Source organism: Bufo gargarizans, chromosome 2 (genome assembly GCF_014858855.1).
Source record: "Bufo gargarizans isolate SCDJY-AF-19 chromosome 2, ASM1485885v1, whole genome shotgun sequence".
Classification (NCBI taxonomy): Eukaryota; Metazoa; Chordata; class Amphibia; order Anura; family Bufonidae; genus Bufo; species Bufo gargarizans.
In genome coordinates this window covers 457019952-457035016 of record NC_058081.1, presented here as the reverse complement: position 1 = coordinate 457035016, position 15065 = coordinate 457019952, and the positions used below count along the sequence as shown (strand labels likewise).

Here is a 15065-nt window from a genome sequence, read left to right as displayed (position 1 = left end):
TGTGTGCATCCCAAAAATGTCTGTGACATACAGTGTTATTTTTCCATAGACAGTGTTCGCTGCGGACAGTGACATTAGCTGGGCAACATCTCCTGTGTAAAGTGTGCGCATCCCAAAAATATCTGTGACATACAGTGTCCTTTTCACATAGACGGTGTCCGCTGCGGAAATTGACATTAGCTGCGACACCTCAACAGTGTAAAGTGTGCGCATCAAAAAAAATTCTGACATCCACTGTACTTTTTTCGCAGACAGTGTCCATTGCGGACAGTGATATTAGCTGCGCTATATCTCCAGTGTAAAGTGTGCGCATCCCAAAAATATCTGTGACATACATTGTACTTTTTCCGTAGACGGTGTCTGCTGCAGACAGTGACATTAGCTGCGCCACATCTGCAGTGTAATGTGTGCTCTTCTAAAAATTTTCTATGACATACAGTGTACTCTTTCCGTAAACAGTGTCTGCTGCGGACAGTGACATTGCCAGAACCACATCTGCAGTGTAATGTGTGCGCTTCTAAAATGTATCTGTGACATCCAGGGTACTTTTTCTGTAGACGGTGTCTGCTACGGACAGCGACATTACTAGCGTCACATCTGCAGTGTAATGTGTACGCTTCTAAAATTTATCTGTGACATCCAGTGTACTTTTTCCGTAGTCGGTGTCTGCTGCAGACAGTGACATTACCAGCGCCACATCTGCAGTGTAACGTGTGCGCTTCTAAAATGTATCTGTGACATTCAGTGTACTTTTTCCGTAGACGGTGTCATCATTTATTGTCGGAACTACGACGGTATCTTCGAACCTCCGACTTTCGGTTTTGACTAATAAAAACATTCCTGGCAAATGCTTTTGCTTTGGTTCGTCTTGCGCCGTTCCTAGAATTTCACCTCTAGCGGCACAATACGGATGCCCCCGGCCGTTCCTCTTAATCATGGTCCTATTTCCAAAAACCTACAAAATATAACCAGAGTTCTTTTCCATTATTCCTACCTTAAGTATTCAGGTGACCCGGCCTGCTTTGAACACTTTTTACAATGTTCAGCTAAGCAGCAGGCACTCTCCCATAATTGTTTAAATGGTCAGCTTAGCAGCAGGCCCTCAACCATAATATTTTTGAGCAGGGATGCTCCACCTGCGGCCCTCCAGCTGTTGTAAAACTATAACTCCCACAATGCCCTGCTGTAGGTTATAGCTGTAGGCTGTCCGAGAATGCTGGGAGTTGTAGTTTTGCAACAGCTGGAGGGCCGCAGGTTGAGCATGCCTGCTTTAGAGGATCAGCTCAGCAGCAGGCCCTCGCATATAATTTTTTAGAGAGTGAGATCACCAGCAGGCCCTCGCATATAATTTTTTAGAGGGTAAAATCACCAGCAGGCCCTTACCTACAATCTTTTACAGGGTCAGCTCACCAGCATTCCCTCACCTACATTCTTTTTGAGGGTCTGCTCACCTGCAGGCCCTCAACTACAATTTTTTACAGGGTCAGCACACTAGCAAGCCCTCACCTACAATATTTTAGAGGGCCAGCTCTCTAGAAGGCCCTCACCTACAATCTTTTTGAGGGTCAGCTCACCTGCAGGCCCTCACCTAATTATACCTAATAGGTAATTTGCGCACATACTGCCTTGCTTGGAAGTGGTAGCTGTAGCTGTTTTTCAAGTTCCCTCTCTGGAATCAAACCCTGATTCCCCGTTACCCGTTGCCACCGTGGTTGGAGCTGAAAATAACGATGAAAGTTGATAGGGCAAACATCCGAATGGATCGCCGCCGTTACTGGGAAATGCGCTCGGGCCCAGGTTATCTAGAGTCACTAAAGCGGCAGCAGGCCCTCGACCATAATGTTTTAGATAGTCAGATCAGCAGGCCCTTGCTCCAAATGTTTTTGAGGTTCACTAGCAGGCCATCAATCATAATTTTTCAAGGCTGTATATGATGCCCTTCTTCATGTGTAACAAAGGGTGTATTGTACGGCCAGTGCCCTGTAATTTTTGGCAGCCCTTTAACTTAGTGCATAGGCTTTAATAGTGTAGGAGTCCTACTACCTGAACAATTGTAACACAATGTGAATGAGGCCCTCCTTTATGTGATATACAGGTTGTATCAGAGTGCCTCTTCCTTATAATTTTTGGCATTACTTGCACTTTATACACAAGTAAATATACAGGAAAAAATGTTACCTAACAATTTTTTCTCTAAAATCGATTTTATCTTTGGTTTTGTGCGCATTATTGTCAGTCTGAAAAAGTGGCGTTCTACTCAGACAACATCGTTCCCAGCAGTGACCTGGGAGTCTGAGAAGCATCCAGACATCCTCCCCATGCTGTTCCCAAACCATTTCGGTGGTGTTTTTATCAATTTCTGAACTTTTCATATGAACCATGCACCCTCTTCTCTTAAGAGCAGGGGGTGCCTGGTTTAATGCTCAGGTTTTCCCATTGACTTCCATGATACTCGAGTGATTGGTAGAGCACCCGAGCATCCCGATGTGTTTGGCCTGAGCCCCTGAGCACCCGAGCATTATGGTGCTTGATCATCACTAGAATTAACCCACTCCTACCACAGTCAAGGAAGGATGGGATTAATTCAGAGCCTGCAGACTTACAGTAAAATTAAGAGATACATTATTATCTACCTTGTTGTGGTTGACAGTGGAATATGTCAAGCTCTGCATTCTAGATTTCTGGCTTCAAAAAGTCAACAAAAATAGGGCTTTGTGACTTTTTAAGCTTAAGTTTTGAAATTTTTGCACCCCTCACTTCAGTGTTGCAAAGTGTGTGGGCAACTGGATGTGGTTAGCTATATTAATTAATTTCACTCTAGAGTTACCAGCTGATGCCTTTTATAAAGACATAAATTGTGTCGCAATATTATTCCAGTAAAGGGGTAGCTGTCACACGTAATGGGGAGGGGACAACACAAGAAAACACACAGAAGGAAATAAACCAGAGTCTAGACCTCAAACGGTCTAGGAACGGTGGCAGGAAATGAGACTACTGGTTCTTTCCCAGGTGAAGGACCCAGCATCTCCGGAGGCCTAGAAACACAACACACAAGAGTCACAACAAAATGCACAACAAAAGCACTTATCTTTAAAGAGGCAATGGAGAAGACGGTGATCCACACGAACAACATACCATCTCAACAAACACAATCAGGAAATATCAACTGCATGGTAAGCAGTGTGAGAGTGAACTAAACAGAACCTCAGTGATGACCACAGGCAAAACCTGACAAGGGGTGTGGTCATTACTAAACAACAAACTGCAAGGTGAGAACAGAGACTGTCATGTGCTGCCAATCTCCCTGATCTTCTCACCTCTGTCAGGTGAGTGGCCGTGACAGTAGCATAGAAAATGGAGTAATGTTTCAAGACAAGAGTGATACTGTTAAAGATATTAATTTTAAAATGTATCAAACGTGTAAAATTTTATAAACTCCTGCAATACTGACTTTAAATTTCCCATGATAAGTCCCTCCATAACGTTTGAACTGCATTGTACTTTATAGACAACTCCCTCTTTCCCCAATTGGCTAGACCTTACTTAGCTGATTCCTGACACTGTATCTTTGTTCCTTCTCCTGGCCTGTGACGCTAACTGAGCTCCCTTATTGTAAACATCCGGTTTGACATTGCTGTAGCCAGTCACTGGTGGCGGTGATGTCAAACCAGATGTTTAAAGCTAGGGAGCCCAGAGGAGCATTGCATGCATGGAGGAAAAGCAGTGTAAAGCCAGCATAAAGAAGGAGGTAAACAAGCTTCTCATCAGGGGAGGATTGGCCATAGACCGTACAAGGAAATTTCCCAATGGATCGATGGCCAGGGGGTCAACTGAGTCCTCTTCACAGACACCAGCCACATACAGTACATGACAATCTGATCCTCTTAGCATTAATTAATGCTAGATGCATCAGGTACTTATGCACTTTTCTACTGCCGACAGGTGCTCTCCTGAATTAAACTGTATTGGTATCCTCAGGACAGTGATACAGTTAAATACTGTGGCGGGGTGGCAGTATATTGTGCTGCACTGTGGAATTTGGTTCTGTTAGGGTGGTATTTTGTATTGCTTGCCCTGCCTACTTCTGTTGTCCCTGCCTACGTAAGCTTCTATGCCTTCTATCAATTTGAACGTACCTAAAACATGGGGCCTCTTTTCATTAATTCCCAATCTGCCCTGCTTCCCTTTAAAGGTCTGACTAAGTGGAGGGGTTTGCCAACTTCCCCTCCATAATTGTAACTAACCCTTTAGTGATGCATCAGAAGTCCATCAATAGTAAACTGAGCCCGAGAAATGTTGATCTTTCAAATAAATGAACAAAATACAATTAGTAGCTTCTAAGAATAGGATATGTAAAAGTATTTTCGCAGCGATAGTGACTAGTGAGATATCAATGTTCATATAAATACACTGGGACAGATCCCCACCGATCAGCTCTTGCGGGCAGGTTCCTCTCCCCCTCTATACCAGTCTGTTAATAATGGTTTTTTCATTGTATTCTTATCATGTGTGTAACCACTTCTTGATGTAAAGTGCCATAGAATTAATGGTGCTTTAAAATAATAATAATCCCGAGAATAGTTCCTCATGTAATAAAAGCTGGAATACCTCTTTAAGGATATACTTGTGATATTTCGGTCCATATTTACATATTGCAAAGCAATCCTTCAGATGCCGCATTCTTCGATGGTCGCGGCATCTGAAATCAATACTAAAGCCTTTCAGGGGTTGATCAAATAAATAAATTGTACTTACCTCATCCATTTCAGTGCAAAGAGGCTGCTACGGCTCTCTAGCTTGAATATTTCCTTTGCTATTGTAGTAGAAATAACCTAATTTTGAAATGTATTTAATAAGTTTAAAAATATTAAATTCCAACACTTCTTAAAATTGAAAGTCTTCAATGAATAGCCATAGAAACAGGAAATACAATCCAAACTCTAAGCCATTGTAAGCTAAATGTGTTCCTGCTCATAATTCAGTATCAAGAGCACCTCTAGTTTTTAAAATGTGTAGACTTTGAATTGTAGCAACCATTTTATGGATATTAAATTAATGGGGTTTGTGGTATAAAGTAGAACTGACTTAGTTGCCCATAGTAACCAATCAGATTCCAGCTTTCATTTTCAAAGGAACTGTCAAAAATAAAATGTGGAATCTGATTGGCTGCTATGGGCAACTAAGCCAGTTCTACTTTATACCAGTTTGATAAATAACCCCAACAGACTTTAGGAAGCTCTGGAATTTTTCACCTTTTAGATTTGTGCTGATGTGGGCCAAGGAGTTTTTACTGCAGATTTTGATCAGATTCAGTTAAGCTGAGATGGTGCTCATTCTATTTATTTATGCTTGTTATATTAAAGTTTTTTTTATAATTATATCTTGCCTGTGGGCCAATTATATTTGGATATTATTGCATATATGCTACTACTTTTGACATACAAATACTTAAATAGACTCTGATGGCAATGAACTTAAGTAACTGATGCTGCAGTTCCCGATATACGCCTCAGAGCGCCGCTGTTCACCAATAAGGAAAATATTCTACAAATCCAGAATCACCTCCATGATGTAGACAGTGTTCAACAGAAAGAAGAAATACACAGCATTTCACACTAGGATGTGACATGGTTCAGACTCCTAAGAAGAAAGACCTATCTCTGATTCTATAATTCCACTGGATTATAACAAGAAACTCCACTGTTATATTTCTGGTAGGAAGAAGGATGGCTGGATTAAAACTGCGGGAAGGACAATTAATCAAAGGACTCAGATGGCAAGTAATATTTCCATTTTTATTTTCCTGGATGTGTCATTCAGTCTCTGGTCAGATTCATTACTCTATTAATGAAGAATTAAGAAAAGGTTCAATTGTTGGAAATTTAGCAAACGATCTTCAATTAAATGTTAAGGATCTCTCCAGAAGAAAATTACACATTGCATCTGATCTGTCAGAGAAATATTTCAGTATAAATCTGGATAATGGAAACCTATACATTGCTGATAGGATAGACAGGGAGACATTGTGTAGAGCTGCAGCTGATTGTGTCCTTATATTTGATGCTGTGGTAGAAAATCCACTAAATGTCTATAATGTTAAGATTGATATTCAGGACATAAATGACAATCCACCTAAATTTCATCATAACATATTGACATTAGAAATGAGTGAATTGTCCTCTCTAGGAAGAAGCTTTGTTTTACAAAATGCAGAAGATTTGGATATAGGTATTAATTCTCTGATAAGCTACAAACTCAGTACAAATCAGTATTTTTCTCTTGGAGAGAAGGTCAGCTCTGATGGCAGTGTATTTCCAGAGCTTAAACTAGAGAAACCTCTAGACCGAGAGACACAAGACAAACATGAACTCATTCTAACAGCTTCTGATGGTGGAAATCCCTTACAGACAGGCACTGCCTTAATTACTATCATTATCAATGATATCAATGATAATTCTCCAGTATTTACACAAGATGTATATAAAGTAAGTGTTAGGGAAAATATACCGGTGAATTCAACAATTCTGAAGGTCAGTGCAAGTGATGATGACGAAGGTATCAATGCACAGATCACTTACTCTATTAGAACCACAGTAGATAATATTATTGTTGATTCCCAAAGTGGAGAAATTAGAACATTGGGAAACTTAGATTATGAAGTAAGAAATTATTATGAAATTTCTGTGCAAGCGCAAGATGGAGGCGGCCTAGCTGCTCATGCTAAAGTTTTAATAGAAATAACAGATGAAAATGACAATGCTCCTGAGATTTCTATAACCTCATCGTCAGATCATATTCCTGAGGATTCCAACCCTGGAACTGTAGTGGCTCTGATTAAAGTTCATGACCGTGACTCAGGAGAAAATGGTGAAGTTCAATGTGCAATAAAAGGTGATTTACCATTTGAGTTACTATCATCAACTGGAAAGTTCTATAAAATTATTACAAAGAGTGCTCTAGATAGGGAAAAAACATCATCGTACAACATCACAATACAAGCCTCAGACAAAGGTTCTCCTGAAATGAGTTCTAGAAAGGTTATCCAACTGGGTATATCAGATATCAATGACAATGCACCAGTGTTCGGAAAGTTGATGTACTCTGCATTTGTGACAGAAAATAATTTACCAGGAGCTTCAATATTTAGTATTCAAGCAAGAGATATGGACAGTGAAGACAATTCTAAGATAACATATTCTATAATGACCAAAGCTAATAAAGAAGATTCCCTGTATTACTATATCTCTATAAATCCCATAACTGGGGTTATTTATGCTCAACAGTCATTTGATTATGAGAAACATAAAGAATTTAATATCCAAATAATTGCCAGAGACAGTGGATCTCCATCTCTGAACAGCAGTACAACACTAAAAATATATATAGTCGACCAGAATGATAATTCACCAATTATTCTGTACCCATCACCAGAGGTTGATAGTTCAACATTTGAGATGGTCCCTTGGACTTCTGAAAAAGGCTCTTTAGTATCTAAAGTGGTGGCAGTGGATGCTGACTCTGGACACAATGCCTGGTTGTCTTACTTTTTACAGTCTTCAGAACCATCACTCTTCACCATTGACCAGCACACAGGGGAGATCAGGACTTCACGTTTATTTCAAGAAAGAGACATCATGAAACATGGAATTGTGGTTCTAGTAAAAGACAATGGGATTCCATCCCACTCAGCTTCAGTCACTATAAACATGGTGATTGCAGGTCATTTTCATCAGATCCTTCCTGAGCTGAGCAGTCAGTCTAACAAAGAAGAATCTCAGTCCAACTTACAATTCTATTTGGTAATAGCCTTGGCATTGATTTCTTTTCTCTTTATGTTGACTGTCATTATTGCAGTTGTCTCCAAATATAAAGAGTCAAAGTCTTCTACCACATTTGGATCTATGAGTACAAGTCTGTATCCACAGGTTGATCCCAGATTTATTTCACAGTTCAACAATGGAACATTACCTCTGCCATATTCCTATGATGTTTGTGTAACTCTCGATCCACATGACCAGGAATTTGCATTTCTTAAACCTCAGCACAATGTTCCAGTTGACAGTCTAATAGATGCTGATGATTCTGGCATTGGAAATGAAATGTTAAAGAACTGTCCACCTATAGAAAATGTCATTTCACAGGTATGTTTTTATGACATTTGTAAATCAGCATTTATCTGTTGATACTTAAAGGGAACCTGTTACATTGAAATGGTGTCTGAGCTGAAGGAAGCATGCTATAGAGCAGGAGATGCAGAGCAACTTATTAAATAGTTTTGTGGGAAAAGATTCAATATAACTCGGATTTCATTAATTTAAATTTTTTGCTTATTCTTGGCTTTAAAGTCAAGAAGGCGGTACTATCAGTGATTGACATCCTTCCCTCTAAGACTGTAATAGCTGTCAATCACTAATAGGCCTTCCTCCTTGACTTCAAATAAAATAATGAACAGAAAATTTAAATGAATGAAATACAACTTGTACTTATAATCTTTCCCCACAAAACGATGTATTAATCTGCTTATTTCCTCCTGCTCTATAACATGCTGCTTTCAGATTAATCTGCATTCTTAAGGTGACAGGTTCCTTTTAAAAGATTTCTCTACAAGTTTAGTATTGATGGGCTTTCATCAGGATAGGTCATTAATATTTGATTGGTGGGGTAAAACTCCCAGCACCCCTCCTAATTAGCCATTTGAAGAGGCCGTATCTAGGCCTCTAACTAAGCCAGTGTGTCCTGAGTCACATGACCTAGGCGTAGCTCAGTCACATTCATGTAAGTGTGTCTATTCTGCAATGCCAAGCATATCCACTACATAATGAAGTCTCTTAGTCTCTTCAATCAGCTGAACGGTGGCTGTGATAGGTATTGGGACCCCATGAATCAGATATTAATGACCTATCCTGAGAATGCTGTCAATATTTTTTCCCAGAAAACATTTGTATAGTTTATGCAGAAAAAATCTCTTGCTATCTTAAATATATCTAAAACGAATACCTAGATTTTTTTTAAAAAAAATTAAGAAAGGAAAAAGGAAAAAAAAGTGCATACTATTTGCTAATACTAGTAACTATTCCTATAACTTTAAAATTATTTTCTACATTTCACTCTTTATAAATTTTTATGATTTTTTAAATGATTTTATTTACTTATTGTCATTTTTATTTATTTATGAAAAAAGTCAATTTACTAGTGATAATCAAGCATGCTCAGCCAAACACCTGTTCGGCTTGAGCATCTCAATGCTCGGCACATGGCGGTACTTGGCCAAGTACCGCATGTGCTCGAGCGCAAAGCTCGAGTCTCCTCCCTGTAATGCCGTAGCGATGTTAGCTACTGGCATTGCAGTAGTTGGCTAGCTGGAACACGTCATTGGGTGCTATAAAGCACCCGATGATACGCGTTCGGCTCAGTTTTAGTCAGGGAAAGCTGAGAATAGGAAAGGAAAGACAGTGTAGGGAGTGTTATTGGAAGATTTGTATTACAAAAACTTTTCAGAGACCCACAAGTCCTTTTAAGGACTATTGTGTGTGATAGCAGCAATATATGTTTGTAGCGCAACATCCGCTAAATTTCTCAGTGTCAGGGAGAGCTGTGCATAGCTGTGCATAGAAAGGGACAGAGTGTAGACAGTGTTATTGGAAGGTTTTTATTAAAAATACTTTTCAGAGACACAAAAGACCTTATAAGGACTATTGTGTGTGACAGCAGCAATACATTTTTTAGCACATCCTGCGCTAAATAGCATCTAATCTCCTGTGTAAAGTGTGCGCATCCCTAAAATATCAGTGACATCTATTGTACTTTTTCCGTAAACGGTGTCTGCTGCGGACAGTGACATTAGCTGTGCCACATCTCCAGTATAAAGTGTGCACATCCAAAAAATATCTGACATCCATTGTACTTGTTTGGTAGATGTTGTTCACTGCGGACAGTGACATTAGCTGCGCCTTAACTCCAGTGTAAAGTGTGTGCATCCAAAAAATATCTGACAACCAGTGTACTTTTTCCATAGACGGTGTCTGCTGTGGGCAGAGACATTAGCTGCGCCACATCTCCAGAGTAACCTGTGCTCATCCAAAATATATCTGTGACATCCAGTGTACTTTTTGCATAGACGGTTTCCGCTGCAGACAGTGATATTAGCTGCGCCACATCTCCTGTGCAAAGTGTGCGCATACCAAAAATATCTGTGACATACAGTGTCTTTTTTCCGCAGACGGTGTCCGCTGCGGACAGTGACATTAGCTGCGTCACATCTCCTGTGTAAAGTATGCGCATCCCAAAAATATCTGTGATATACAGTGTACTTTTCCAATAGACGGTGTACGCTGCGAACAGTGACAACATCTGCGCCACATCTCCAGTGTAAAGTGTGCGCATCCAAAAAATATCTGACTTCCAGTGTACTTTTCCGTAGACGGTGTCAGCTGCTGAGAGTAACATTTGCTGCGCCACATCTCCTGTGTAAAGTGTGTGCATCCCAAAAATATCTGTGACATACAGTGTCCTTTTTCCATAGATGGTGTTCGCTGCGGACAGTGACAATAGCTGTGCCACATCTCCTGTGTAAAGTGTGCGCATTCAAAAAATATCTGACTTCCAGTGTACTTTTCCGTAGACGGTGTCAGCTGCTGAGAGTAACATTTGCTGCGCCACATCTCCTGTGTAAAGTGTGTGCATCCCAAAAATATCTGTGACATACAGTGTCCTTTTTCCATAGATGGTGTTCGCTGCGGACAGTGACAATAGCTGTGCCACATCTCCTGTGTAAAGTGTGCGCATTCAAAAAATATCTGACATCCACTGCAATTTTCCGTAGATGGTGTCATCTGCGGACAGTGACATTAACGGTTCCACATCTCCAGTGTAAAGTGTGCGCATCCCAAAAATATCTGACATACAGTGTCCTATTTCCGTAGACAGTGTCAGCTGCGGACAGTGAGATTAGCTGCTTCACATCTCCAGTGTAAAGTGTGCGCATCAAAAAAATATCTGACATCCAGTTTACTTTTCCGTAGACGGTGTCAGCTGCGGACAGTGACATCAGCTGTGCCACATTTCCTCTGTAAAGTGTGCACATCCAAAAAATATCTGACACCCAGTGTACTTTTTCCGTGGACAGTGTCCGCTGCGGACAGTGACATTAGCTGCACCACATCTCCTGTGTAAAGTGTGCGCATCCCAAAAATATCTATGACATACAGTGTCCTTTTTCCGTAGACGGTAGGCTAGAGACGCCTTCTCCCACATATAGGCAGTCCCCCAATGCTATTTTGGCGCTGTTTTTTCATTTTTTGGCGCCCTTTTTCCAATTAGTGGCCATCTTAACAAACATTTCAATAAGACATGTAGGGTATATATACCTGGGACTACAGACAGGGACACTATTGCTCCTGATGAAGGGACGTGCCTGCCCCGAAACGCGTTGAAACGGATTTATATGTACATGCAATAAAGACCTTTGAAGAGAAGCACCCGTGTGATTGGCTGCCTTCATCCGTTAAAACTCTAGAAGCGATCCAGGCTGGGGGGGTACTCGGTTTACAGGTGTTTTATGCTTATCCTGGTAAACCGCCCCCCTCGTGAAGTGAGTAAATGAACCCACGATACCATATTATTTTAAATATATTATTTTAATATATATATATATATATATATATATATATCGGTATCCTTTTATATAGATTTTTAACCTATTGATTTACATACTGTACCATACTATACCGTGTACGATACTACAGAACACGGTCTCTTAGGCACTTGAGACGGTTTGCAGTGATCCTACCTATGTGCACAATCCTTTAATCCTTTTTGCAGATTTTTTATATGTGTACAATCTTTTGATCTTTTGTGCAGGTTTTATATGTGTGTATATATATGCGTTTTTATCTCACACATTGATATCTCTATACACACCCCTACATCCTAAAATTTGCCTTTTTTTACCAATACAAAGCTCAAATACCAACCAACCATTAACGATCGACTACTATTGGCGCCCAAAAGGGTATATTCAAATAGGTTCTACTCGGACAACATAATTCCTAGCAGTGACCTGGGAGTCCAAGAAGCATCCAGACATCCTCCCCATGCTGTTCCCGAACCATTTCGGTGGTGTTTTCATCAATTTCTGACCTTTTCCTATGAACCTGGTTTAATGCTCGGGTTTTCCAATTGACTTCCATTATACTCGGGTGCTTGGTAGAGCACCCGAGCATCCCGATGTGTTCGGCCCGAGCCCCTGAGCACCTGAGCACTATGGTGCTCAATCATCACTAGGATTAACCCACTCCTACCACAGTCAGGGCAGGATGGGATTAATTCACAGCCTGCAGGCTTACAGTTAAATTAAGAGATACATAAGATTATCTACCTTGTTGTGATTAACAGTGGAATATGTCAAGCTCTGCTTTCTAGAATTCTGGCTTCAAAAAGTCAACAAAAATAGGGCTTTGTGACTTTTTAAGCTTAAGTTTTGTATTTTTTGCACCACTCACTTCAGTGTTGCAAAGTGCATGGGCAACTGGATGTGGTTAGCTATGTTTATTAATTTCTCTCCAGAGTTACCAGCTGATGCCTTTTAAAATAAAAAAAAATTGTGTCACAATTTTATTCCAGTAAAGGGATAGCTGTTACACGTAATGTGGAGGGGATAACACAAGAAAACACACAGATGGAAATAAACCAGAGTCTAGACCTCAAAGCTAAGGAAGAGGGATGGTGACCACCTAGGAATCCCTAGATCTTTCCTTGACTCCTGCCAGTATGAGTAGACCCTGAAGGTAGAAAAACTAGGCCCTGGAGACCCTGGAAGGCCTAGGAACTGTGGCAGGGAATGAGACTACTGGTTCTTTCCCAGATGAAGGACCCAGCATCTCCTTGAGGCCTAGAAACACAACACACAAGAGTCACAACAAAATCACTTATCTTTAAAGAGGCAATGGAGAAGCTGGTGATCCACACGAATAACATACCATCTCAACAAACACCAATTAGGAAATATCAACCGCATGGTAAGCAGTGTGAGAACCCCAGTGATGACCACAAGCAAAACCTGACAAGGGGTGTGGTCATTACTAAACAACAAACTGCAAGGTGAGAACAGAGACTGTCAGATATCCTCACGTGCTGCCAATCTTCCTCATCTTCTCACCTCTATCATGGGAGGGGCCATGACAGTAGCATAGAAAGTGGAGTAATGTCTCAAGACAAGAGTGATACCTTTATAGATTTTAACTATAAAATGTATCAAACTTGAAAAATTTGATAAACTCCTGCAATACTGACTTTAAATTTCCCATGATAAGTCCCTTCATAACTTCTGAACTGCATTGTACTTTATAGACAACCCCCTCTTTCCCCAATTAGCTAGACCTTACTTAGCTGATTCCTGACACTGTATCTTCGTTCCCTCTCCTGGCCTGTGACGCACCACTGATCTCCCTCATTGTAAACATCCGGTTTGACATTGCTGTAGCCAGTCACTGGTGGCGGTGATGTCAAACCAGATATTTAAAGCAAGGAAACCAAGAAGAGCATTGCAAGCCTGGAGGAAAAGGAGTGTGACGCCAGCATAAAGAAGGAGGTAAACAAGCTTCTCTTCAGGGGAGGAACGGCCATAGACCGTACAAGGAAATTTCCCAATGGATCGATGGCCAGGGGGGTCACCTGAGTCCTCTTCACAGTCACCAGCCACATACAGTACATGAGAATCTGATCCTCTTAGCATTAATTAATGCTAGATGCATCAGGAACTTATGCACTTTTCTAATGCTGACAGGTGCTCTCCTGAATTAAACTGTATTGGTATCCTCAGGACAGTGATACAGTTAAATACTGTGGCGGGGTGGCAGTATATTGTGCTGCACTGTAGAATTTGGTTCTGTTAGGGTGGTATTTTGTGCTGCACTAAAGTATTGTTGCTCTGCCTACTTCTGTTGTCCCTGCTTACATAAGCTTCTACGCCTTCTATCAATTTGAACGTACCTAGAACATTGGGCCTCTTTTCATTAATTCCCAATCTGCCCTGCTTCCCTTTAAAGGTCTGACTAAGTGGAGGGGTTTGCCAACTTCCCCTCCATAATTGTACTAACCCTTTAGTGATGCATCAGAAGTCCATCAATAGTAAACTGAGCCCGAGAAATGTTGATCTTTCAAATAACTGCACAAAATACAATTAGTAACTTCAAGATATGTAAAAATATTTTAGCAGCGATAGTGACTAGTGAGATACGAATGTTCTGCAAAGTCCCTATAAATACACTGGGGCAGATTTATGAAAAATTATGTTTTAGTAATTTTTTGCAGTGATAATGAGATGTGAATATTCTTATAATTATACCGGACAGATTTGTGAAAACTGATGTTTCTAGAGATTTTTTTAAGTAATAGTGAGATTCAAATGTCAGATTTTTTGTTATTTTTGCTGTCATAGAGAGATGCAAATGTTCCTATAAATACACTAGGGCAGGGGAAATCAATTTTTTTAAACTTTTCTAGTAATGTTTGTGAAGATGAGATGAGATGAAAATGTTGCTATAAATACTGTACATTGGGGAACATATATGACAAATATCTAAAACACAAACTGTCACAATGCAGTTTACATTTTTATAATGCTATTAAACATGAAAGCTGCATTGTGATTGGTTGCTATGGGCAACAAAGACCATTTTCTTTTAGGCAGTTTTCTCCCTCATTAAGCTGAATTTTTATGTGACTCATGTGTCTGCAATTAAGTCTCAAAAAGGAAAAAAAAGGCAGAAATGTACAAATTACTTTACTGTTCCTATAGAACAAGATCTACAAGAAAGATCTGTGTACAAGTGTTGCCTTAATCAATTTGTGTAAGATATTAGTGGGGTTTTCTGTCAAGTTGAACTTACCTCCAATCCTGAGAATGGCTTCCCTGTACCCTTCCCTGTACTGATGGAGCATCAGTGTAGGACCTGCTACCCTGATCAATTCAGGGGACCCTGTGGGGTACAGGTTCCCCATTCTCATGATGTGTGTGGGTACCAGCAGTAGGACCCCCACCAATAGAGATAAACTCCAAATTACTC

The 15065-nt window shown here is 40.4% G+C and overlaps 1 protein-coding gene across 13 annotated transcripts in view; it reads left to right on the top strand.

The window, feature by feature from the left end:
* The window catches only part of LOC122928299 (protocadherin gamma-A4-like), a 299736-nt gene that overhangs the window by 202301 nt on the left and 82370 nt on the right, over positions 1-15065 (top strand). Inside the window, exon 1 of one of the 13 annotated variants that reach the window (XM_044281020.1) lies at positions 5290-8141. The exons of 11 other annotated variants lie outside the window; for them this stretch is intronic. In XM_044281020.1, the coding sequence (XP_044136955.1) occupies positions 5727-8141 (2415 nt within the window). In that variant the 5' untranslated portion in view covers positions 5290-5726. Of the gene's footprint in view, positions 1-5289; positions 8142-15065 lie in introns of those variants that run through there. One more of the 13 variants, XM_044281015.1, reaches the window with a different exon arrangement.